This window comes from Pleurodeles waltl, chromosome 3_1 (assembly GCF_031143425.1).
Source record: "Pleurodeles waltl isolate 20211129_DDA chromosome 3_1, aPleWal1.hap1.20221129, whole genome shotgun sequence".
Lineage (NCBI taxonomy): Eukaryota > Metazoa > Chordata > Amphibia > Caudata > Salamandridae > Pleurodeles > Pleurodeles waltl.
The window spans coordinates 541,145,018-541,168,906 of NC_090440.1; the positions used below are offsets into that span (position 1 = coordinate 541,145,018).

At 45.8% G+C, this 23,889-nt stretch overlaps 1 protein-coding gene across 2 annotated transcripts in view; it reads right to left on the minus strand.

The window, feature by feature from the left end:
• Nucleotides 1–23,889, minus strand: part of IQCH (IQ motif containing H) — a 613,153-nt gene that overhangs the window by 383,925 nt on the left and 205,339 nt on the right. For both annotated transcript variants that reach the window (XM_069222867.1, XM_069222866.1), the window contains exons 7-8: nucleotides 11,698–11,832; nucleotides 11,016–11,230 (exon numbers count right to left, since the gene is read on the minus strand). In XM_069222867.1, the coding sequence (XP_069078968.1) occupies nucleotides 11,016–11,230; nucleotides 11,698–11,832 (350 nt within the window). The remainder of the gene's footprint in view (nucleotides 1–11,015; nucleotides 11,231–11,697; nucleotides 11,833–23,889) is intronic.

A 23,889-nucleotide genomic window follows, 5' to 3' on the forward strand; every position in this document is an offset into this window, starting at 1 on the left:
GGACCCCAAGATAAACACAGAATTCTCACCATGTGCTTGCCATTCGGGATAGGGGCACGTTATTTGCCACACACTATACCACTGCACATGGTACACCAACACTTGCTAATCATCCGGAAGTGTTAAAACAAATTCAAGATGAATACAGGGCTGCCCCGGCCCTAGATCTGGGGATGTCTTTAATAATATCAAGCAATCTTAAAGGGGAAGCAGTAGCACTAGCAGTGTGCATGCAGCTCAGGGACGTTCCTTTACAGGATTCAAGAACACCAGCTGCCAAAGATTATCGCCAAGACCTACTATAGTATTGGTCAAAATAGTCTGGGAGCCAGACGTTGTAAATCACAATTACAGAGTAAATCCAATAAGGATTCTACCAAGCAAGCACCTGGGGGTTTAAAAAAAATGCTGGGATAAACAAAAACAAACACCTAGAAACAGAAAGGGGAGAATCTTCGCATTCGGAAACCTCTCAAAACCGCTATAATCTTAAAAAAAATAAAAACTCCTGACAGATATCAATATACTGATACACACCAATCTCTTTCCTTTCAGGACCCACTGGATAAATGCAGTGAGAGAGGTGGGCAGTCAGAACAGTGAACCGAGTATGTGAAATTGAGAAAGGTGTCACAATGCTCGTCAGACGTTTCTGTTAAGAGAGAAACTTCCCTAACAAAAACCTCAACTCAAAAAGAAAAAGGTGGCAGAAATTTCTATATGAAATAATAGTTCACCGGAATCTTCAAGAGCATCAGGAGGTGAAAGCAACTAATGACTTATTACAAGTCAAAACCGCAGACATGTGCGTCTCCACATCTGATAAGGTGTATAAACTAAAATACAATTAGAAGGAGACATTGATCGCACAATTGACGCTATTTTTTGGGATTGTGTAATTACTATTTATTGTATTGTATTGGCTGAAAAATATTGGCCACCCAAATTTGTCCGTAATCTCCATTATGGGGAAGAGGTAATTAAACCCTCTTTCTCGTATTCCAAGAGAGCTCAGGGAGGCTTGTGCCATTAATTGGGAGCTGGTGCAGGCACCCGCTTTGTATCACAACCATGTAGGGTGGGATAAAGATTCTTCCTACCATAAAATTCCAATTAGATCCTAACCACAACCCCAATATCCAATAAAGCATGAAGCTAGAGCACCAGTGCGGGAAATCCTCACGCAACTAGAGTACCAGGGCGTATCTGAACCCTGTCTCTCACCAATGAACAACCCGTTGTTCCCTGTAGCAAAACCAGACCATTCATATAGAATAGTCTTAGACTACAGACATTTAAATAGTCACAAACACACACACACACACACACATTGGCTATTCAAAATGCACACAGTACAGCATTTATTAATAATATAGTGCGCAATAATACAAAACAACCTTGGATATTTCCAGTGTTTTTTTGCCAAAATATAGTGCCTGGAAGTAGGGATTTAGGCTTGCAGAACAAAACTGCCGACTCCCACAGGGGTATAAAAACAGTCCAGATTTGTTTTCAGCTCATGTTACTTCAATTTTTCATGACATTGACCCTGAGGCATTGTCCTATGTAGATGAAATCTACCTCACAGATGATGATCTTGTTCAACATATAAGACAGGTGAGCCGCACTGTTTTGGGATTTGCCGAATTAGGCTATCCATTTATTTTAAAAAAAAAAAAAAATAGCCTTCCTTAGTGTCCTATTTCTGGGATATGAATTATCAGATGAAGGCAAGAACCTAGCGCCTCCATTTTTTTTTAAATGCGCACAATTGCAACTACCAAACACCATCAAAAACCTCCAGCCATTGTTGGGCTTTTTAAACTTTGAGAGAACTTACATTCCAGATTATGCACAACGCATTAAATCATTATATAATTTAAGACGTCCTGACTTTTCAAGCAAATATTGGACAGTTGAACGTACACGCATTCTCCGAGTACTGCAACAAGGCATTAATGCAGCTAAACACCTACACACAAAAGACAACAAAACACATTTGGTCATTAGAGTAGTTGCTGGTGCCATTGGTTTCACCTATGTAACGTTCAATGAGGGTGATAACGGTCCTATTGCATACAAATCACATCTGTATTCCACAGCTGAACAATGCTTTGCACCCACAGAAAAAAATCTGACTGCTGTTCAGATGGTTGTCATTAAAGAGAGACCTCTGCCATTATTGTCGTATCTCTGATCCCAGCCCTTGATGGCCAGCAGTCCTAACGCCAAGGCACTACATCCACATTGGATTCAATGGGCAACTTCTCTGACAGCCTGTAGGAAAGTGCCCCTTTTGCCTGATATTGATGCTGACTTGACTGAGAATGTGGTGGGATTCTGCTAACCATGCCCCAGCACCAGTGTTCTTTCCCCAAAAATGGACTATTGTTTCCATAATTGACACACCACTGGCACACGGCTAAGTTCCTTGTAAAAGGTACCCATGGTACCAAGGGCCCTGGAAAGGTCCCCGAGGGCTGCAGCATGTATTATGCCACCCTAGGGGACCCCTTATTAATCACATGCACACTGCCATTCCAGTTTGTGTGTGTTGGTGGGGAGAAAAAGACAAAGACAACATGGCATCCCTCTCAGGGTGCCATGCCCAAAAACCACTGCCTGTGGCTTAGGTAAGACACCCCTCTAGCAGGCTTTATAGCCCTATGTCCATTCTTAGACATTGTCTGTGCAGAGTGGCCATATAAAGTACATGGGCTGGGCGTCTGTCATTACTTCAGTGGAGCTCCATGATGGCTCCACTGAAGTCTGGGAAATTTGGTATCAAACTTCTCAGCACAATAAACCCACACTGATGCCAGTGCTGGACTTATTGAAAAATGCACCCAGAGGGCATCATAGAGATGCCCTCTGTATTTTAGCTAAACTTCTAGAGCAGGATTGACCTGTCTGTGCCAGCCTGCCACTTCCAGATGAGTTTCTGACCACATGGGGTGAGAACCTTTGTGCTCTCTGTAGGCAGAAGAAAAGCCAGCACTGGGTGGAGGTGCTTCACACCTCCCACCTGCAGGAACTGTAACACCTGGTGGTGAGCCTCAAAGGCTCAGGCCTCATGTTACAGTGCCCCGCCCACCGGACAAAGCCCTGCTTTTGGCAGCTAGTCCAGTGGGAAAATTAGGAAAACAAGGAGGAGTGACCACTTCAGCTAGGACCACCCGTAAGGTGTCCAGAGCTGAGGTGTCCCCCTCCTTGCAAAGTCCTCCATCTTGGTTTAGAGGACAAAGACCAATAGGGTTAGGTCTGTGTCTCCCTCCCCAAAGGGAGTGGACATCGGAAGGCCCTCCTCCTTGTCCAGCCTGTGGTTTTCCAGAACCGATCCCCTGGAACTAGCCTGCAGCATCTTTGTGACCCCCTGGGGCCCCTCTACTGAAAAGCATTGGGAGCCCCTGTGCCACTGAGGGTGTGTGTTTGATGCTGACTTGTGGTCCACCCGGTGCTCACCTAAACCCCCCAGTTCTGCACTCCGAAGACGCAGGTACTTACCTGCAAGCAGGCCTGAGTCCGAGTGCCCCTGGTCACCGTAGGACTCCATTTTAAATCTTGCATCATCTTTGACCTCTGCACCAGGCTGGCCCCGTGTTGCTGGTGGTAGGTGTTTGGGGTTAACTTGAGCCCCAACCTGTGGGCATCCTAACCCCTGGAGACAGGAACTGTAAGTCTTGTACTTACCTGAAAACCGTACTAACTTTTCTTCCCCCTCCAGAACTGTTTTTAAAAATTGCAGTGTCAACTTTTAAAACAGATATTTGCCATTTTCTTTAAAACCGTTTAACTTGCCAAATTGAAACAAAGTGGTGTTGATACTTATGTATGATACTTACTTGCAAATTTACTTACCTGCAAACTGAATCTTGTGGTTCTAGAAATCCGGATCCAGGACAGTTAACATTAATCGTCTGTGATTTGTACTATTATGTCCAGTCCTTCAATGAATACCTGCATTACTGGTGCCAGAATGGATTCAGAGATTTAAAAGGCAACACTATCAAACACAGACTTCTGTGGGGGGAAAGTAGCAGATCTGAAAGAAACGCTACCCGATACCCATGTAGTTCATACACTGGGACACCAATGTGTTGGAATACATGTTACAGGCAATACCTTGGCGGATGAAGCAGCCAAGTCAGCAGTAGCTACGGCTTCTGTTGCTGCAATAACTCATTCATGGACGAGGTTGGATGATGAAATACTGGCTGCTGTGAAAGCTTCGGAGGTAAGCAAGTCCATGCCAAAGGCATATCCTGCCAAGTATTCCTGCTGCATATCTAGCCTAAATACTGCCCTAGTAACAATACCAGGAGTGGGTGATTGTGTGATCCCCAACAAAGATCTGAGACCTGAGTTGATTAAAGCAACACATGAGGGAGTTGCTTTAGCACAAGCTGGTTTGGCGGCTACTATTTCACTATTACAAGCATGTTACTGGTGGCCAGGCCTATACAAACTAACAAAGCAGTATGTCCTTTGTTGTGACATCTTCCAGCAAATAAAAGGGTCCACCGTCAAACGCCCACTGCAGACACCCCTTCTAATTTCCAACAAACCTTTACTATGTGTGTGCCTGGACCATTGTGGTCCCTTCATACCTAATGGTACACACAAATACATCCTAGTCGCTGTCAACTCATGCTCCAGATTCCTATTGGTATGGCCACAACGCTCAGCTGACGCTCAAACTGTTATTAAAGATTTGCAAGTCTTTATCAACACATATACCGTTGTGGCTTTCCACTCTGACCAGGGCCCTGCTTTCGCCTCAAGGGCATTCAGGGACACCATGGCTTCATTAGGGGTCTAACTGTATTATTCATCTCCATATCATCCCGAAGGAAACAGTGTTGTGGAGTGAAGAAACTGGGATTTAAAGCAATCCTTAACAGCTAGAGTGTTAGGCATGGCTCGTAGTTTGCTTAATCACCTGTATGGAGTCCAGAGGGCACTTAATAATCTGCCCAGAAGGTCCAAGAGAGGGCATAACCCATTTGAATGCCTGTTTGGAACACAAATGTATGTTCCAGCTCTTGAAGGTCCTGGCACGGAGGTGGCAGATACACCTTTTGACATTAATGAACGTGTCACTGTCTTGCAGGACTTACAACTGTTCAGTGACAACAACGCATCTGCCAGTGCCGCCTCCTTGGTAATAAGGAATACATCAATAACATCTACCGGCTGGATATCAAAAGTTGGGGATCTAGTGCATGAAACAATTGCTGTGAAAAAGGAGCTCAGTCCTTCTTATAATGCACCGGTTCCAGTCCTGGAAATACAGCAGAGCAGTGCAGTGCAGTGCCGTGCAGAGCAGCACAGGAGCTGAAGAGGAGTCTCAGAAGTGATGCAAGGGGTGTCCCACGTCGTCGGTCGAGATGCAGTTGGTCAATGGTGCTGGAAAACCACTAACAAGCCTTGGCAAATGCAAGAGTCGGAGGTTTGCAAGGCTGAAAAGGACCAGGAAGGTCCAGGGGACTTAACCCAAGGCAGGGAGTCTAAAGTGACCCTCAGCAGCTGGGAGAGTCACAAGAAGAGGAGGCAGCCCCCCTCAGGCAACCCACTAGCAGGAGGCACAGGAGTCGCTGTGAGGCCCACTCAGCAAACCTGCAGGAGTGTGCTGCGTCACTGGAGCAGCAGGCAGGAGTGCTACACGGGGTCTGAAGATCCTTTGGAGGAGGAACAAACAAGACTTGGTAGCTGTAAGAGTTGCGGTGCACAGGGTACTGTCCTGCAGGGAGAAGCAAATGTCAAACATCTCCCACGTTGGACAGCTGGTAGAGAGGACCAAGGGGTACACTCCAGACCACCAGCTGTGATGCAGGATCCGCACAGTTCTGGTGGAGAGAAGATCCACGCAGCCGGTCGTCATTGCAGTTGATGCCTGCAGATGCAAGGGAGGGACCCCTTCACTCCAAGGGAGATTCCTTCTTACTTCTTGTGCGGGCTGAAGACTCGTCACCCTCAGAGGATGCACAGTCGGGAAAATGTTGCAGTTGCTAGAAGGAACCGGAGAAACAATGTTGCAGAACGGAGTTGTCGCTATAATTGCAGATTGTCGGTTCCTGAAGGGTCCAGTTGCAGTCCCAGTAGTCCGAAGATGAAGTAAACGTTGCAGAGGAGTCCTGCTGGAATCTTACACGCTGAATCTGAGGACCCACCCAAGAGGGAGTCCCTAAATAGCCCAGAAAGGGGGACTGGTCACCTAGCAGGGTGACAACCTATCAGGAGCGTGCTGTGACGTCACCTACCTGACCTGGCCACTCAGATGCTCCCAGTGGCCTATGCCCACTGTGGATTCAAGATGGCAGAATCAAGTGGCCACCTGGGGGAGCTCTGGGCACCACCCCTTTTGTGTTTTTATAAACTTGTTGATGAACCTAAGGTCTAGAATTGGGTGCACGGATCCGTCTACCGTTAGAATTAGGAAATATGTGAGTAATTTCCTTTGCTTATTTCTTGATTTGGGCCATGTTCTATTGCTTGCTTGTTTAACAATTATTTGACCTCCTTGAGAAGTTGATCTGTTTTTTCCTTTGAATGGCTCTTTTACTTTGAACCTCTTTTTGGAGGGAATTTCTCTAGTTCTATGCAATACCCATGTTGTACTGAGTTTAGTATCTATTTCTCTTAAGTTATTTTCCTCCACTACTGGAGAAAATTCTGCAATCCTCCACTTACTGGTGTGCTGTGAAGGTATTCTGTGTCTTGTCGGTTTCCTATCTCTGATGGATTTGTGAACGTTGTTGTTGATGCAATGCAGTCATTTATTAGTGGGAGTTGTACTTCCTCTACCTGATTGTCCTCTTCCTCTGGCTCTTCCTCGAAAGGAATTTCTTCCTTGCTGTTGGTACTGCCAACTGTGTTGTAATGGAGAGGTCTGAGTACCACTGTGGAAGCCCTGATGAGGAGAGTGCCCGCCCGAAATGTATCTCTAGAGGCTGGTCTTCTTGGCGCGAAAGACCCCCTTCAGGTTCCTCCCCTAAACTGCAGTGCACCCATGGAATTAACTGTTTCACTGTCCTTTTTTAGCTGGGTGAGGCTTTTATCAACAGTATAACCGTAATTCTGAACAATTGTTGCTCATTAAAGGGGTATTTATTATGTTTGCTTAAACTTCTGGCTTGAATCCAGAAATTCTTAGCTATGAAATAATGCCTTAAAGTGACCCCCATCATCAACTGGCAACTAGATGTGTCCATCAGATCCAATGCAGATTTCAAGCAAGTGTTCGCTATGTCTTTCCCACGCTCTACCAGATGAGCAGCCCTCTTTTTGTTCTGATGCTTCATTAGATCTCCCATCTCCTTCCAATGCTAATGTGTGTGTCTGTTAAGCAAAGAACTGGAATTTGCAATGCCCAATTGATTTGCCGCACTCCTCTCCATCCTGCGGCCCATATGTTCCATCCTTTTACATTCTTTATCTGGGGGCGGCCCCGATGTGGAGGGGATATTTGCCCACTTTCTTGTCGTAGATGTTATAATAGAATCATCTGGAAAGGTACTTTTAATCTACGCTGGGTCTTCAGATGAAAACTTGTATTTTTTCCCTGCTCTTGGCGTGACTGGTCTGCAGGTGGCTGGTTCCTTAAAGGCCTCTCTGCCTTGATCGAGAATACTTGGTAGCATGGGCATATACTGGCTTCTTGCCTGGTTTGGCAGCAGTGTCTCTAAAAAGACACATGACTGGGGTTTATCCTCCTCCAGTTGAACATTACATTTTTCTTCTGAATTTTTAATGACCATGTTATAAATGCCAATATCATCAGGGGGAGAGGGTTTGGATAGATTAGCTTCTACTTCCTCCTCTGGTGAATCCCTCTCTAAATCTTCCCACTACATTTCCACATATTCACCTTCCTCCAAAGGTTGATATGTTGCCTGTTCCTCCTCTTCCTCATAAAAGAGTTCCCCCTCTTCTTCTTGAGGCTCTGGTGTGAGAGGGGGCGAATTTCCTCGACTTCTGTCTCCGAAACCTCTTTTTTCCTCGAAGCTTTTTGTGGAATTGGGAAACCTCTTATACTTTTGTCAAATTCCTTTTTCTTCTGTATCAAAGCAGACTTTTTGGCCTCAAGCCTCTTCCTTTTATTTTGGATCTCGAGGGGTCTGTCTTTTGGACTGTTAGTCGAGTGTTTGGTCTTCGACATGGAAACCTCCTTTGCCGATTGCTTTGAACTGGAGCTTTGGCGAACCCTTTGAGGTTCAAGGCCTTTTGATGATTACACGTCCTTCTCCTTTCCGTCTTTTGTCAAGGTATGTTTTTTCAGAGTTTTATCTCCACCAGAGACCTCCTTGAGGGCTCAGTGTCACTCCTTTTCTTGGGGTGTGCCTGTGGACCGCAAGTGTTTTGACGCTGAGGCTTCCTTTTGTGCCCACGAGTCTGTATTTTTTTACTCTGGTGCCTTAACAGAGGTGGCCAACTCTCTTACCTTTTTTCTGCTCTTCATCAGCAGCTCTTATTTGACTTCTATATTCTCCTGATCACCCTCCAAGATTTCTCCTTCTGCTTCCTCGCAACATTTTCCTCATCGCCACTGGAAAGCCCGAGCTCTTTATGGGATGGTGTGTATTTTTGGTCTTGCATTGAGTGATGTGCCATTCTTTGTTTCGCTCTCACCCTCAGTGTCTTCAGTGTAAATAGGGTGCAGGCCTTACAATCTTCACTCCAGTGGTTGAGTGGAAGACAGAGACTACACACCGGATGCTTGTCCTTCTGAGCGTATTTGTGATGGCAATTCCTGCACTGGAATGATGTTTTTTCCATCACGCCATGCAGGGAGCCCCCCCTCCCAAGTCTGGGTATTCTCAATCAAACGTTGAAGTTTGATAAAAATGTTGCGCTCACTCTTACTTCTTTTGCTGACTGCTGTCCGTCAATGATATTCTGAGGCTTTAATAACGTTTCCGAAAATGTTTTCAGCAAATCTTTGATTCTTTCCTACGAGCTGGAGACGTTTCTGTGAAAACATCCAGACCCAACAGCGTAAAAAAAAGAATTTGAAGATGGCGACCTAAGGTAAGAACATCTGGAGGAAGTACGACAACATAACAAGAACGCACCAAATCGAGGTTTCGCCGATGCTCACCAACAAACAAAGGTAGAAAAGGAAGACGGACAAAAATGTTGTTTTGGTGAAGTAGTAGAAATTTCCAACTCAACCTCTAGATGGCGGAATAATGCACAGCATGTGAATCCAGAAAAGATTCACAGGGCAAAGCATTGAAGGCTTTATGATGCTGAGCTCAAGAGAAAATCACACTGTACAATGAAGGCAGAGGTGTATGGTTTTAAAAAGTAAGTAGATTTATAGATCGCTGTATGTCAATTTGCCAGTACTTTAGAATGGTCTGTTTGGAAGCAGAGGTAGTAATAGTCAGATCAGATTTAGGATGTTCGTCATTCGCAACCTACGTAGAAATAAAAAGAAAGCAATTTTCAACAGTTCAGTCTTCAGAAGTTAAATGAAGTGCTCGTAATACAGCTCTTCCATCAGGCCTTCACCTAGGACATTCACTGAGGGGCGACCTGGATCCAGGAATCTGTTTCTCTGCTTCAAGCACTTGAAGGCACATTCGTTCATCCAATGTGCATGATATGAGCACAGGTTCCTTGTTGGTGCGCAGTGTGGGCCACTTTAGGCAGATACCTAGGTCCTTTACTTTAATAGACTTTGTACATGAAGCAGAAATCCTTGACCTTGAACCTCATTTGCACTGGAAACTAGTGGAGTGCTTTTAGTGCGGGTTTCACTTTTGTGGACCCAGCCACAATCTGGCCACTTTATTTTGTAACCTTCTGAACCTGCAGTTGAGATTCTTTAGGGCTGTTTTATAGTAGACACTGCAGTGGCATATCAATACTAGGGCTCACGCCAACACCACAGGCTGGTAAGTTTGGCATGGACAGAGTATTTTCAGTAGAACAAGGAGCTGTAGGTTAATGCAGTGGACCACTTAATTGACATGGAGAAAGAATGATAGCTTACATTTGAATAAAGTTAACAAGTTGGCGGATGGAGGTTGCCCCAGGCTCAGAAGCCAATCGAAAAGCTGCACCACCCAGCACCAGTATCTCAGTCTTGACTCCATTACTGCACAGAAAGCCCTCTTACATCGAATGTAATGCATGGTCTAAAGATACATTGAGCTACAGAGCTTTCTTCTTTGGATAGTTGCAAGGCACAGATTTTAAATTTTAAGGGAATATTATTCACGGCTAACTAAAACTGATCTCCTTTTCCAAAGTAGGCATTTGAAAGCAATAACAGCGCACGTGCTTACATGCATTTATGGCCGCTGTCCCCACAAGCGCATTATTTTTGACCTGAGGAAGTTTCTTTTCCCCTCCTTGCCCGAGAAAGAAGAAAGGGAGTTTAATTTCTTCTGTGGAACTTCTTCATAGAGCACATACAATCATGCTGCATCCATCTCAGTGTCAGAATAATTGACACTTGTATAGTACAATAGTGAAAGAAGTATAGCCCTTATTTGTGCAGTGGATAATTAATATAAAGAGAGGACAACGATTATGAGCACATGCCATGCATTACACGTCACGCTTTCCAACACTGGAATGACTTTCAGTAAAACAATACTACGTGCAATATAGATTGCGATCTCCGGGCAGACCAGCAATGACCACCCTCATTCCATGCATTTTAAAGTCAGGGTCTTTCCGAATGCCGCAGCTAATTCAATATTGGGTGAGGAGCTGGAATATGGGGAGAAGAATCAGCGACAATAAGAAAGATAATTGAGGAAAAGTCAGATGAGTTTGTGAGTTGGAGTCCCGTAACTGCTCCATTTCGCTCCAGTGAGTGACTTGTTTCAGTTCTTTTATTACATGTGATACCTGCCCACTGCCACTTAACTAATGAGCAGTACACGTGCTTTGTCAGAGAGTTGCATACATTATAATTGTTCTTTGTCAACGAGTGAGTAAATGATATCTCTAATCTGTGAATGCATGGTATTTGTTTGCAATTAATGATCACACGCCTTTACCTGCAGCTCCGGAATGGTGCCCATGGACAACTCCCTATCTGAGGTTCTGGACTGGTGCTTGCTTGATTTTATTGTTGGCACAGTGACTGTGGAAGGGGGTGGTGCAACGGTGCCTTGGGCCATGTTGTGAGCACAAGGTGAGTGCCTTGTATCACTAGTGCTTCTCGTCTCCAATGCACCGTGTACTTCATTCTGGACGCCTGCCCTCGCCACTCCTGTGTTCACAAAAGGAAAAAATAATAATTTTCAAGGCTACCAAACTCACCCTCCTAAAACCCACACATGCCCCTTACCACCTTAATGGCACCCAAGGTATAATATACAGTGAGCAAGCTCTTCATAAGAACTTTAACTACAAAGTCTTAATGTCAACAACCTACTCCTCTGAATGCTGCCTTCAAATTGTAAGACATCCTCCTGATGACCAATTAATACTCTTCAGTACAGAATACCGTGGCCCTATTAAGAGATACACAATGACAACTTATCTGCCATCACATTGATGTTGCACCACAGGGCCACTTTCACAGAAACAGACCTTGAGAATACATCAACCCAACCCACTGAGCATTCCACCCCTTGTAGAGCATAAATTAATCTAAGCTAGTTCTCCTCTTTATTCCTTAATTTTTGCAGATGATCTCCATCTTAAGAATGGGCAGCAAGTGTCCAAACTCATTACCTGCTGCTGAGGCTGCAGTCTTCTGTATTTTCTGATAGTCATGCAGTGGTACACTACGTGGTGACACAGGATTGGGAACCAGGGTGATATGTGCAGAGGGAGGAATTAGCCCTCGCTCCAGCAAGCTCAGGAGACCTGGAGGAAGAGGAACAACACTGTGAAATCTTCAGATGGTGCTTTGAGTGGCAAATAGGATTACGACCAAACCAGATGGCAAACTAGACACTCAGAGCAGCCATGCTGGACAAGTTGGCGGTGTACAATAAAATCCTAATCGGCATGCCTTTCTCAGGATGGATGTTGCTAACAGGCTTGAGGGAATGACAGACATGGGATCTGTGTGTCACGCATATCATTATTCTCTACGACCTACTAAATTTTCATCTCCTGAATCAAATCCCTTTGTCTATGGCAATCTCCACCAGAGGAAAGACGTGAATGTAACTGTGCACCTGTTTGCATGCATGTGTGTGCGTGCGTGCCCAAATACAGATGTGTACATATATATATATAAGTGGCTCTGGAGGTGTACCTTTATACCTTTGTGTTTATCTAGAAGCACGTTCAGATCTTGTATTGTATTGTAACTGTATTTATATAGCGCTTACTACCCCCTGACAAGACGTCAAAGCGTTTTTCAGTGAGTAGTAACACTACTCCAATACCCAAAAGGATTAGTAGAGGATTAGTATAGAGAAATATGAGTATAGTATTAGTATAGGCAAATATGAGTTAATTTGAGCGGAATCCAGAAAGTATTAATTGGGAGGCCATAGTAGTAAGCTTATGTTTGGGATGAGTCAAAGGAGAGATACATGAAGAAGAATTTAGTAGGGTTGTTTGGGAGATCATAGTAAACTGAGGTGTGGGTTAAGCCAGGAGGAATAGAGGAGTGAAGAATCTAGGAATGGTTATTTTGGAGATCATAGTAGTAGAATGAGATTTGGGATGAGTCAAATTGTGAAGTTAGAGAATGCATTGAGAGAGGTATACAGTGAGAGAGTAATGCATTGGAAAGAGTATTTTTAAAACCTTTTTTACACTTTTTTCTTTTGTTCATTAGAATTAAAGTAATATATAGAGGCATCATTACATAGACAAGGACTATATGTATAAGGAGAATAATACTTTGACATTTAAAGTTGTATAGTATAAACAAATATTAAGATTTAAAGTTATATTGTATAAACAGACTTTCAAGTGTTGCAGTATTTGAAGGTAAGTTATCTGTGTACTTTAAGTAACATGTTTATCTTGTCCTCAATATTTCAATAGAGAAATGCTTGTAGATAAATAGTTAAGATAATATTTACCTATTGTGATAAATAAAACAAGGACTCATGAGCATCAAATCAAACACCATATATAGGAATTTTGCAATGACCTATGAACATGTTGAGCACAGAATATATATTTAACCCCAAGTCATATATACATTTGTTAATTAGGCCTAAAGAGTATGTATATAGTTTAAGAAAAAATATTATTATACATATTTGTACAAAGAAATATACATATCTAGATATATACATATAATCAAATTATAAATGATCATATACACAGGGATATGCAGTACATTGCTGTTTGAGTATGCTGGGCTATGACGTTTTCTGAAGATAAGATGGTTATAATGCTTAAGGCTCTTAGACCCACATAAGACATATCTGCTACGGGTCCTGCCCATCACTTAGTACTGTACAAAGGTGATCCAGACTACTTGGTACCATCATGAAGCTCATAAAAATTATTTCTCAACTTCTTACGTTTCGCCAACACCTGAAACAATATGTAAAAAACAGAAAGCGCCCAGCACTCTCTTTCTTAATGCCCTAATGTAAGCAATATGGGTTACCAGTGAGGTATGGACCTCTTTCAAAGATGACCTCAACATATAAAGTAAAATCGAAATGTAGGTAAACCCATATGAATCTTTATTTGCTTTTCACAGTTCACATCTGGAATAATGCATCCAATCTTTTCGTAACATCCTGTGCAAATTTATTTTGAATTTAAGAAGAATGAGAATTCATATGAAATTCAAGAGAGATGAACAAGCGCCAAAGAAGCAAACGCCGACACGTGTTTCGCCTCCTAGTGGTAGCTGTATTTGGGGCTTTCTCAAGGCGGACTCAGAATATCCGGGAGGAAATCATGATACTGTAATGCGGGATTCATATGGGTTTACCTACATTTCGATTTTACGTGAAGCAATAGACATCATTGACTGATATCAAGGAGTAGGAAATCTTTCAGAGATGTTCCTTACCAGGTCAATGAAAAATCAAGATATGTATATAAGGCCCATCTTCCCCTTTTATGAATTTCTCTGGAGGACTGCTGAGCTGGTTACATCGGTAGCTCACCAGAGGCTCCCCTCCGTCCTATGTCTGGACCTTTCTACGCACTCCCCTACCAGCCGTTTCCACATGTCAAGGGGCCCTCTGCCCCTCCTCCCCCATGTAAACTTTCTTAGGGGGGGTGTCATCTGAAGCCCCCCTCTGTCCCTCTCTAGGGGGTGCTCTCCCCCTCTGTCTCCAATGGCCCTTTCTAGGGGGCTCCTTACCCTTTCCTTCACCAGTACAGTACCTGTCTGTAGTTGTATCTTCTAATGGGCTCATCCACCTCCTCTGTCTGTTCCTCTCTAAGGGGTGATCTCCCCCTCCGTAGGCAGTTGTCCTTTCTGCATTCTCTCTTGATCCCTCTCTAGGAGGCTCCCTTGTCCTCTTGGTATGTTCTGGTCCAGTGGAGTTATCTGCCCATCCATAAGAACCTAAGGGTCCTCTGAACTCTCTCCTTCACCAGTCCTCTGTGCCGGTCTGTTGCTGTTTCATTCTACCAGACCCCTTCAAAATGAATGCAGGAAAGTGGCACTTCTGAGACTAGTAGCCCCCATTCAGTTCATTTGGGATGCAGTAGGGTTATGAGTTGTGGAAATGCTGCCGCTGCAATTTTTAATGGTTTCCCTTAGATCCTGATCTGCTTTTTTCCTAAAAGGCCAGCCTAGATGATATGGGATGGGCAGTGGAAAGAGCAGGAAGGACCAAGTGGGAATAAAGGCTGAATGGTTGGTGGAGGGAATGCAGGAGACAGATGCTAGGGAGAGTGGCTTGGGGAGGTTAAGAATGAGGATTAGGAAGGGTAGTGATGGAAGAGATAGCGTGAGCACAAGCGTGTGAGGGGTGAGGAGAGAGAGTTACAAAGTGAGAAAAAGAGAGTGAGAACATGAGTCAGAATGGGTTTTGGGGGGCAGCCTAGTGTAGGGAGGTGTGCGCCCCTGGGTGATGGGGGGAGTGAGATAGCCCAGGCCAAGGTTGGGCTATTTTGGGCTTCTTAGTAGATGGAGCACAACCATATATAACCAGCCATTTTAGGGCAAACAGTTACCATTATTGGTAAAGGTGACACAGTGGCTGGTTGAGACATTTTTTGCAGACTAGATTTGGTAGTGTATCATGGTAAACTTTCAGAGGATGATAGTTTTCAGCAGGCGATATGCCTGATGCAGGAAGTGGGCAGACTAGACATCTTGGCCCCGGGGGCGTAGGTGTTAGCGTGCCTGGCAAACAGGGGCATTGAGCAGTGTGCCATGGCTGCATGGACCTGTTCACTGTTGCAGGCCCTGCATCAGCGACTCCAGAGCTGGTACGGCTACGGAGCCAGGCTAGGGGGAGGGGAGTGGTCCCGGGACCAGACCTTAGATGGTAGGGGAGGGGCTATCATGTGGGGAGGGCTGCTGAGACGTGCACAGACACCACGGTGTAGGCCACAAGGGCCAGCACAGCAAAGAGGACGGTGCTGAGGGTTTGCGTCCTCAAAGGCGAAGATATCAGCCATGAGGGGGCAGGTCGCAGAAACATTATGGGAGGCCAAGGTGGGGGCCGCAAAGGCCAGCTGCACTGTGACAATACTAAAAGAAACAAGGGATACACCCTCTAGTGGGGGGTGAGGGTCAACAAGGCCCTGTCGGTAATAGGAAGGTCAGTGAAAACATAAACAGGGGCTCCTAAGACTTTTGCGAGAGCTCTGACTGAGATGGCGGCCCCAGAGGATGCAGGCAGGACTATGAGGGCCGACGGAGGCCCTTAGGGGGAGGGTCCCTTTCCCAGCAGGCAGGGGCAACTCGCTCATGAATATCGTTTTTAGGGGACCAAGGGCCCCAGGCACCCCAGATGGCGGCAAGATTCTTGCAGAGGCAGTGGAAAGGGGTCACAAGACATGAGCCATGAGCATAACAGGTTGTCTCGGGTGGTACTCTAGGTATTGGACAATACTGGCGGAGGGCCATTGAGGGCTCTAGAAGCTGCAGGTGGCAAAGGTGAGGGGCAGGGGCCAGGAGGCAATGGTCAGCAGGGGATACCCAAGCAAGGGTGGTGCAAGAGGCAAGTGCAGGTCATCGTGGTGAGGTGGATGTGTTCATGGGGGGGAAGACATGGCCTCCAGTGTCACTGGCATAGGACAGTTGGCTGGACAATGCTCCAGAGGGTCTGAGGTTGGTTGCGGTGGTCAAAAGAGGTAGGCTGGATAATGAGGGAGCTTGGGGATCACAGGGACAGGTCCCCAGAAGACTGTGCTGGGGGGGGGTCGCAGTGGGGGACTAGTTAGGGGCGAACATGTGGAGCCAGCCACATCTTTGGTGGAATCCCTCCTGGAGTCTGGGGATGAGGAAGACATGATGGACCAGGGCGAAGCGTCCAGGGCTGGGAGGGAGGATGATGCAAATTCCTCATGGGGTGGGAGGGTTTCAGGAAACCCCTGGCTAGGGTGTATACGTTCGCATACAGGGGGACACTCAGCAGCTGAGGGGGGAGGTGACAGTGGGGCCAACACTCTGCTGGGGGCCCAGGTGTGGCCCCTAAAGCCTTTGGGGATAGCAGATGCGAGGGTGTGGGGTTGTGCACATGAGATGGTACTGAGTGCCGGAGGGACAGCACATTGGGTTTCAGGAATCCAACACTCCGCGCCCTCTCCTCCTCTTTACAGGTGAATCGTGATTGTGGCCAAGCAGCCTCAGGAGAGCCTAGTGCGGTTCCACACCCGAGGTGAAGAGAAGACAGGGTGCAGTGCGGTCAGCCGGACTGTATCGTGGGACGTCACCACTACTGCCGAAAGACGATCTGGTGTGGTGGTGCAGCATGCTGGATGGTGCTGTACACCCCCTGGCAGAGAGGAGGACAGCGCTGGTTGACTGACCATGGTGGAAACGCAGGGTGGGTGTATTATGACCCCTGGGTAGCAAACCGAGATCACAGGCCCACTTTGGTGCGGATGGCCCAGGGACAAATACACACAAGTCGACACACAGCTCGATGTGCATGTTTTAGGAGCAGATTAAACGCAGAAGGTGAACTGATTGATAAGGTGACTCCTGTGGAGGAGAACAGGTGGTGACGAAGTGGTGCATGTGGAGGACACAGTGTTCTGGTAACGTGGTTGTGCCTAGTATTTTGCAGGAATGACCAGCCGCAGGGAGGCGTGGCACGGATGATGGCTGTGGTGGACCCTTGTGACTGGTTAGGCAGCAAGTCCCAGAACGGGTGCTGACCTTGACGCCAGGCAAGGGCATTGTTGCTAAAAATGCCATGGTATCCACGGGTGTGGACGCAAGGGAGGACATGCACAGCTGATGCATGAGCTTCAGGAAAGGTTGGTATGTCACGGACACTGGGGTGGGTATGGATGACAGGGAAACAGCAGTTAAGGCAGGGGTTGCTACAGTCCCCAAGACAGCAGACAAAGGGAAAAGAAGGAAGGAAAGCGAGCCTCCGGGGAGGGCACTTCGAAGAGTACTCAGGCTGAGAAGGCCAGTGGAGAAAGTGAGGGGGGCAGGTCAGGGGGAGATGGGAACCAAGACGGTAAGTGGGGAAGAAAGCAAAGAGCTTCAGATTAAGAAGCTACCATAAATGGAAATGACAAAACCCCATTGTGCACTTGAAGCTGTCCACTAAGGAAAAGATTTGGAAAGAGGAGTATGTCAAAATTTTAAACTCCTGCACAGGGAACTTAGGGTGACGGAAGGGTCCAAGGAAGAAGAATGTGAGTTGTCCAAGAGACCTAATGTACTGATGACAATAGAAAATTGGATGGTGGCCTTTCTGATTTTTTCAAGTGTGTCAAGTGAATAGTGTACTGTCCCTTTCAAGGGAGGTGTGGGGACAACAACAAAGAACCAGGGAGGAGCAATTGGAGCTTGTTGGGATTTCAATAAAGGGCTCTGTACTCCAGAATATTGCAAGTTCAGGCTTGAATGCTTGAAATGTGCAGGAAAACATCTCCTGGTCCAGTGATATGGAGGTTCAGGAGGGGGCAGGGGCAGCAAGGTGGTCAGTGGGCACAGCAGCAGGGGAACTTTAGAGGCAACACAATGCTCAAGCCTCTAGTTTTCAGGGAGGGAGAAGGGCGCAAGGGTCTGTGGGAAAGGGCTCGTACACCAATTAAACAATATTGGTTGGAGTTTTGGCTGGCACACTATTACCTCAAGGAAGACACTAGATTGCTGCAGGAAGGTTTTCCCTGGGCTTTCAGACTGAGGTACGGTGGGCCCAGGCTGCACAGGTGGGCCAAGAATCTGAAATCTGCCAAGTCACACAAACAGGTTATCAGAGAAAAGCTCCAGAAGGAGATCAAGGAGGGTCAGATGGCGGGACCCTTTATATATTGGCCCCTCAATAAATGATGGTGTCTCCCATCACCGTGGTTCCCAAAAAGGAGAAGGGACAATTCCGGCTCATACAACATCTGTCATGGCTTGAAGAATCTTCGATCACTGACTTCACTGTGGAAGAGTCTGCATCCATTTCTTATTCATCTGTGGATGTGGCCATGACACTGGTTGAGAAGGTGGGATAGAGGGCTAACATGACAAATAACGTCATCAGCCCTGCTTTTAGGCTGTTGCCGGTACACCTGCAGGATTTTCAGTTGTTTGGCATACAGTTTGACGGTCAATGGTATGAGGACAAATCGTTGCTCATGAGGTGCTTAATTTCAGCTCTTTCCTACAATGGCTGTTCACACAGTTCACAGGACACATATCAGTGACACATTATCTGGATGACTTCTTTTTTGTGGGTCAGCCCGGTTCCATGGACTGCCAGAAGCAGCTGGCAAGTTTTCAGGAGCTCATGAGGGACATGGGGGTGCATTTTTCCCTAGAAAAGACCGTGGGCCCGAGCACAGTGTTGTCTTTTTTGGGCATCAAATTGGACTTGGTGGCCATGGAGGCAGGCTTGCTGCCGGATAAAAAACTGACAATGTGTCTACTGTTGGACTCTATTTGGAAGAAGGCTTAGGTGATTGTAAAAGAGGTGCAGATTTTGCTACGGCACCTAAATTTTGCATGCAGGGTGGTCAGAGCAGGCAGGACATTTTGCAGGCATCTTGGTATATCCCTGTCTGGTCTGTCACTACCCCATCACCACATGTGTCTATCAATGGGGGTGAGGGAGAACTTACAAAGTGGAAAAAGTTTTTGGATGACTTCAATGATATCCCACTGGAAGCACTGCAGGAGTGCGAATGGGATGTGCAGATTTATTCAGATGTAGCAAGAGCCTTTGAATTTGGTGTTTACTGGCAAGGAAAGAGTTGCAGAGGAGCGGCCCAAGGGCAGGAAACATGGGAGAAGAAGCTTTGCATTTTTGGAAATCTTTCCCCCGGTGGTGGCAGTGTAGCTGTAGGGAGGGGATTTGGCACACAGAAAGGTAATCTTTGGATCTATAACTTGGCCGTGGTACACATTGTGTCAACCAGGGATGTGCAAGTGCTCAAGCTTCTGAGAGTATTTATCCTGAGCTGTTTGAGGAATGATATATTGTTTCAGGTTAGACAGGGGTGGACAATGACACTGCAGATGGTTTGTCTCATTCGCAGTAAGAGAAGTTCCATGGGCTGGCCAGGGAGGTGGACAGGGACAAAATGCTGATGCCGCTGGACATATGGAGCATAGGCGACAGAGGATTTTCTAACTGGTGGTAGGTTCATTGGCTGAGTCCATCAGACATTCATACGCAAAGGCATGAGAAGAGTTCTTACATATTAGGGCAAGGAGAAGACTGGTTGGTTGGAGCAGAGAGGAAGATGTGGTTCAGTTCATCCTGGCATTGATTACGAAGGGTCTGTCGATGATAACAATAACATTGAAGGGATTGCATTTATGGGCAAAACATTTTGGGGCTATATGCCATTGGCGGTGGAATTGGGAGAAGGATGCTGGAAGGATGGGTCAGAGAAAGGGGCCTGGGGTGTGTGAGGAGACCAATTTCACTACATCTGTTTGGGGAGGTCACAAGGGCTTTGCAGTCAGTGTGTGACGGAGAAGCTGAGGTGGTTCTGTATTCCACCTTAATGTCATGGATCTTTTTTGGGGCCTTTCAGGTATCTGAGTTGTTAGGGAGCCGGAGCACCAAGGGACTGGATTGGGGCAATGTGGGAAAGCAGGGATCGAGCCTGGTTCTTGGCCTCTGGAAGTCCAAGTCCGATTATCGATCAAGAGGGAAGATGGTAATACTATGAGAATACCCTGTTAGGAGCTTGTGCCCAGTGCTCTGGGGAGAGCAAATGAAAAGGGGTTTAGAGGGCCCTAGTGGGAGGGTTTTTAATCATGTCACCAGGGCGAGGGTGACTCCTTTTCAGCTATTGGGAGTACTATGCAAGGCTTTAGCAAAGCTAGGTGAAAACACAAGGTCTTTTGGAACACACTCATTGAGGATAGGGGGTGCCACTGAAGCTGTGAATCGAGGATGGGACTATGAGCAAATGGGATTGGGTAGATGGTCCTCTGACTGCTTTGGACAGTACGTGAGGTTGGAGGGGGGGTATGCTGGATATGGCCTCTCCTCTTACATGTTTGTCGTTTCAGGTGCAGTGGCGGGCCCGGGCGCTTTGGACCTATACATCTGGATTGCGGACCTTCCTTGTTTAAATGGACCGAAAGGCACAAGGAACAGAGGGGTTAAGGCACCAACCTGGGATCCGATGACAGTTTATTTAAGGTGTCATGGTATGGCAAAGGTGGCATGAGGTGAGGGGAGCTATTGTATTGTTTAAACACATTGTTATGTAGACGTAGGCGCCCGGACGCTTTGATGGTTCATTTGGGACAGAATGACATCATCATCAGCAAAGGTCTGGCGTTGCTGAAGGAGATGAAGAAAGATTTGAGGGAGATCAAACAGCAATGGGTTGGGCGTCACATCATGTGGATGGAGTTTGTGCCTAGAAGGCAGTGGAGAGGGGCCAGAAAGCTTGCAGCTATTGACAAGGCCAGTAGAAAGGTTAACAGGGAGATACTTTTGTTCTGCAGAAAGGAAGGTATGGATGGAGAACCCCACCATGAATTGAGGTACTCTGCTGTTTAATTTGTTTAGGGGAAGGGGTTAATCTGTCACACTTCAGGATGGAGCTGTACTTGTTGCAGCTCAAGGAGGCTTTGTCTTGAGCATTGAACGTTCGGAGGCTATCACTTAACCAGACACCCCCCACCACCTAGGTCTTGGGGGGAGGAGCTGTTGGGGGGAGGGTTAAGGGATAGACTGGCAGAATAATTATGTTGGGGGAAGGGAATTTAGGGGTGGGGGATCAGTGACCATAGGTAACAAGTTATCTAGTGAGGTTTAGTTTTGTAAAGGCATACAGGCCTAGGGTTGTTTTTGTGAGGTGCACCTGTTTCAATAAAGTGGCCTTTTTCACACTCAAAACTGTGTACGTGGTCTGTGCTGCTCCCCTCTCACCCAATGTTGTATGTGTTTGTGTCAGAACCAGACTGGGAACCAAAAGCAGCCCTGGTAAAAATATTCAAACCAGTGCAATCCTCTTACTCCATGTTCTCTGATATATATTATATATATATATATCTCCTGAAGCCCACCTGTTCCTGCTGTAATTACCTGTAGAAGCAGGGAAAAGAGGCAGAGGCATCAGCAGCGGGCCTCTGGCCTAAAAACCCAGCTTCCAAAGGCTCCAGCCCACCAGGGAAATTCCAGTCTAAATAAAACGGGCCTGGTTTGAGTCTGGATATGTGCTAAGCTCACTGTCTTTCAGGCACCAAGGCATATTAAGTATGCCCAAAGAGTTCCGGGTTGCGAACTATCCTCCATGCTGTCTGTCATATTTGTATAGCTTACATTGTGAGGCTTGGTGTTATCATCCCTGGCTTTTGATAACAGTATCCCCCTTCTTGTATTTAAAGGTAGCAAGCAGCATGTTGAGTGACAGCAGTGAACATACAGGGGGAATTCTTTTCAGTTGCTCGGTGGGAGGCCTACTCCCATGCACCCTCGGCAGCACCCCCTTCAATTTCAGTATTACATTTCATTGAATGTGCTCTTGCTGAAACATCAGAAGTATTTTTGATGAAATTGCAATAAAGGGTAGGCCATTCTGTGGATTTGTTTCTGAAAAACAAAAATCAGAAGTCCTGAAGAGCAGGGAGCTTTCTACTAGTATGTCAGAAGTATTTCTGCATTGCATGTTAGGCCCATGCAGGAGAAAGTAGCTTTGGAGGGCCACTATAAACATGGGCCCTTCTGCCAAGGACAGCTGGTAGCCCTGTTGCAGCTGGGCAGCCAACAAGGGGTTTCCCAGGCATATGTTCCCAATGAGGTGAGGGGAATCGAAAGTGTGGCAGGGCTGGACATATGAAGGTTTATAGTGGATGGCCAATGGCTGCAACTGTAAAAAGTGGCCAATAACTCTTTAGCAGGATCATTCCAGATCAGCACTACAGAGTTTTCTGCTGAAACATATTTGGCTTTCCTTAAACCTTTGGACACAGTTTTAGAGATTAATCGCTGATTTTCTCTCTGTATGCACAGGAAGAGAGAATACAAAAGCATAAGAATGGAAGAGGAATGACTGGAGTATGGGGTGGACGCCATCAGCTGTTAACAATGGTGAGCAACACTACTGGCACCTACTAAGGTATTCACACTTTGAATGGCACCTCAGCTGGATTGTACATTTGGTTGAACACTGGCTCACACAGAGTGAATCTTGGCAACCATTCACCCGGTGAAGACTCTCTCCTGTCCTACAGAACATGTTGATCTGTGCTGCCTATCATTACTTTAACTGAATATGGCTAGTATGCACTCTTAGGATTACAACTACAGAAATGGAGGCTGAGGTGAAGTGAGGTGGTGGTAAGGGATAGGGAAACCTGCAGAGTTTGAACTTATTTTATTCAGCCAAAATTTCAAAATACTTTTGAGGACTGCAACACGACTCGGCACACCCTTATCGGCTATGAGAAACACATTCTACCCTGTTTGCTTTCCCTGGATGGTAATCCTTTTATTTAAATGTCTTGTAAAATTGCCAAGGTCTCTGCAGTGGTAATGTTCTGATTGGAAAGCAGTAATGAAATACACACAGGCTTCCAGAAGAGGTACCCTTCTAACATTAATAAGTTCGAAAACATGCAGCCAGGCTAATATTTGATCTTTGATGATATAACACCTGCACTTAAAATTCCTTATTGTCAAACGATTACAGCAAGAACACCAATCAATAATCAGCAAGAACCATAGAAGCTCTGTAAGGTTTTCTAACCCTCTCTATCAGCCCAGACTGTGATGCCTCAACAAGGCCTACTCTCTGGTTTGCAATATGCTGGAAGGGTCAAACCTAAGCCTCCATGCACTGGTCATATACCGAAGGTCTCCTACCATCACCTGCATAAGTCTAGCATGTTCATGTCTCAATGGGGTTCTCTCCCTCAAACTAAGACATTGGCATCTTAAATTTCCTTCTGCTACGTAGAGGTCAGATCGCAAGAATGTTTTGAAAATCAATGCTCAAATGTCCACTGTGTTGTTTTTTTTTAAATAGAGTACGATGCAAAAAATCCTTAGCACCACTGTTTATGGCCTGTTGATTAGCCCTGGCCCTGACATGGAAAGCATAAACAGTGAAAGGGTCGCCATTCATGGTTAACAACATAAAATAATGATGCTATTGAATAAGAGGGAAAAGGAGGAAATACAATCTCAAATCATACATATGGCTCATTAAAGGAGGACCTTACATGTTTACACTTATCTGTAATTGCCAACCGTTCAAAAGAGGGTTCTTCAATGTGCTGTATCTATGATTTAATATTTATCTCCCTTTCCCAGATATTTAGCAGAATGTTGCAAAATGTTTATGTTTCTTTCTATTGCTATGCACAAGGTCTGTGTTTGAAGTAAATGGGTA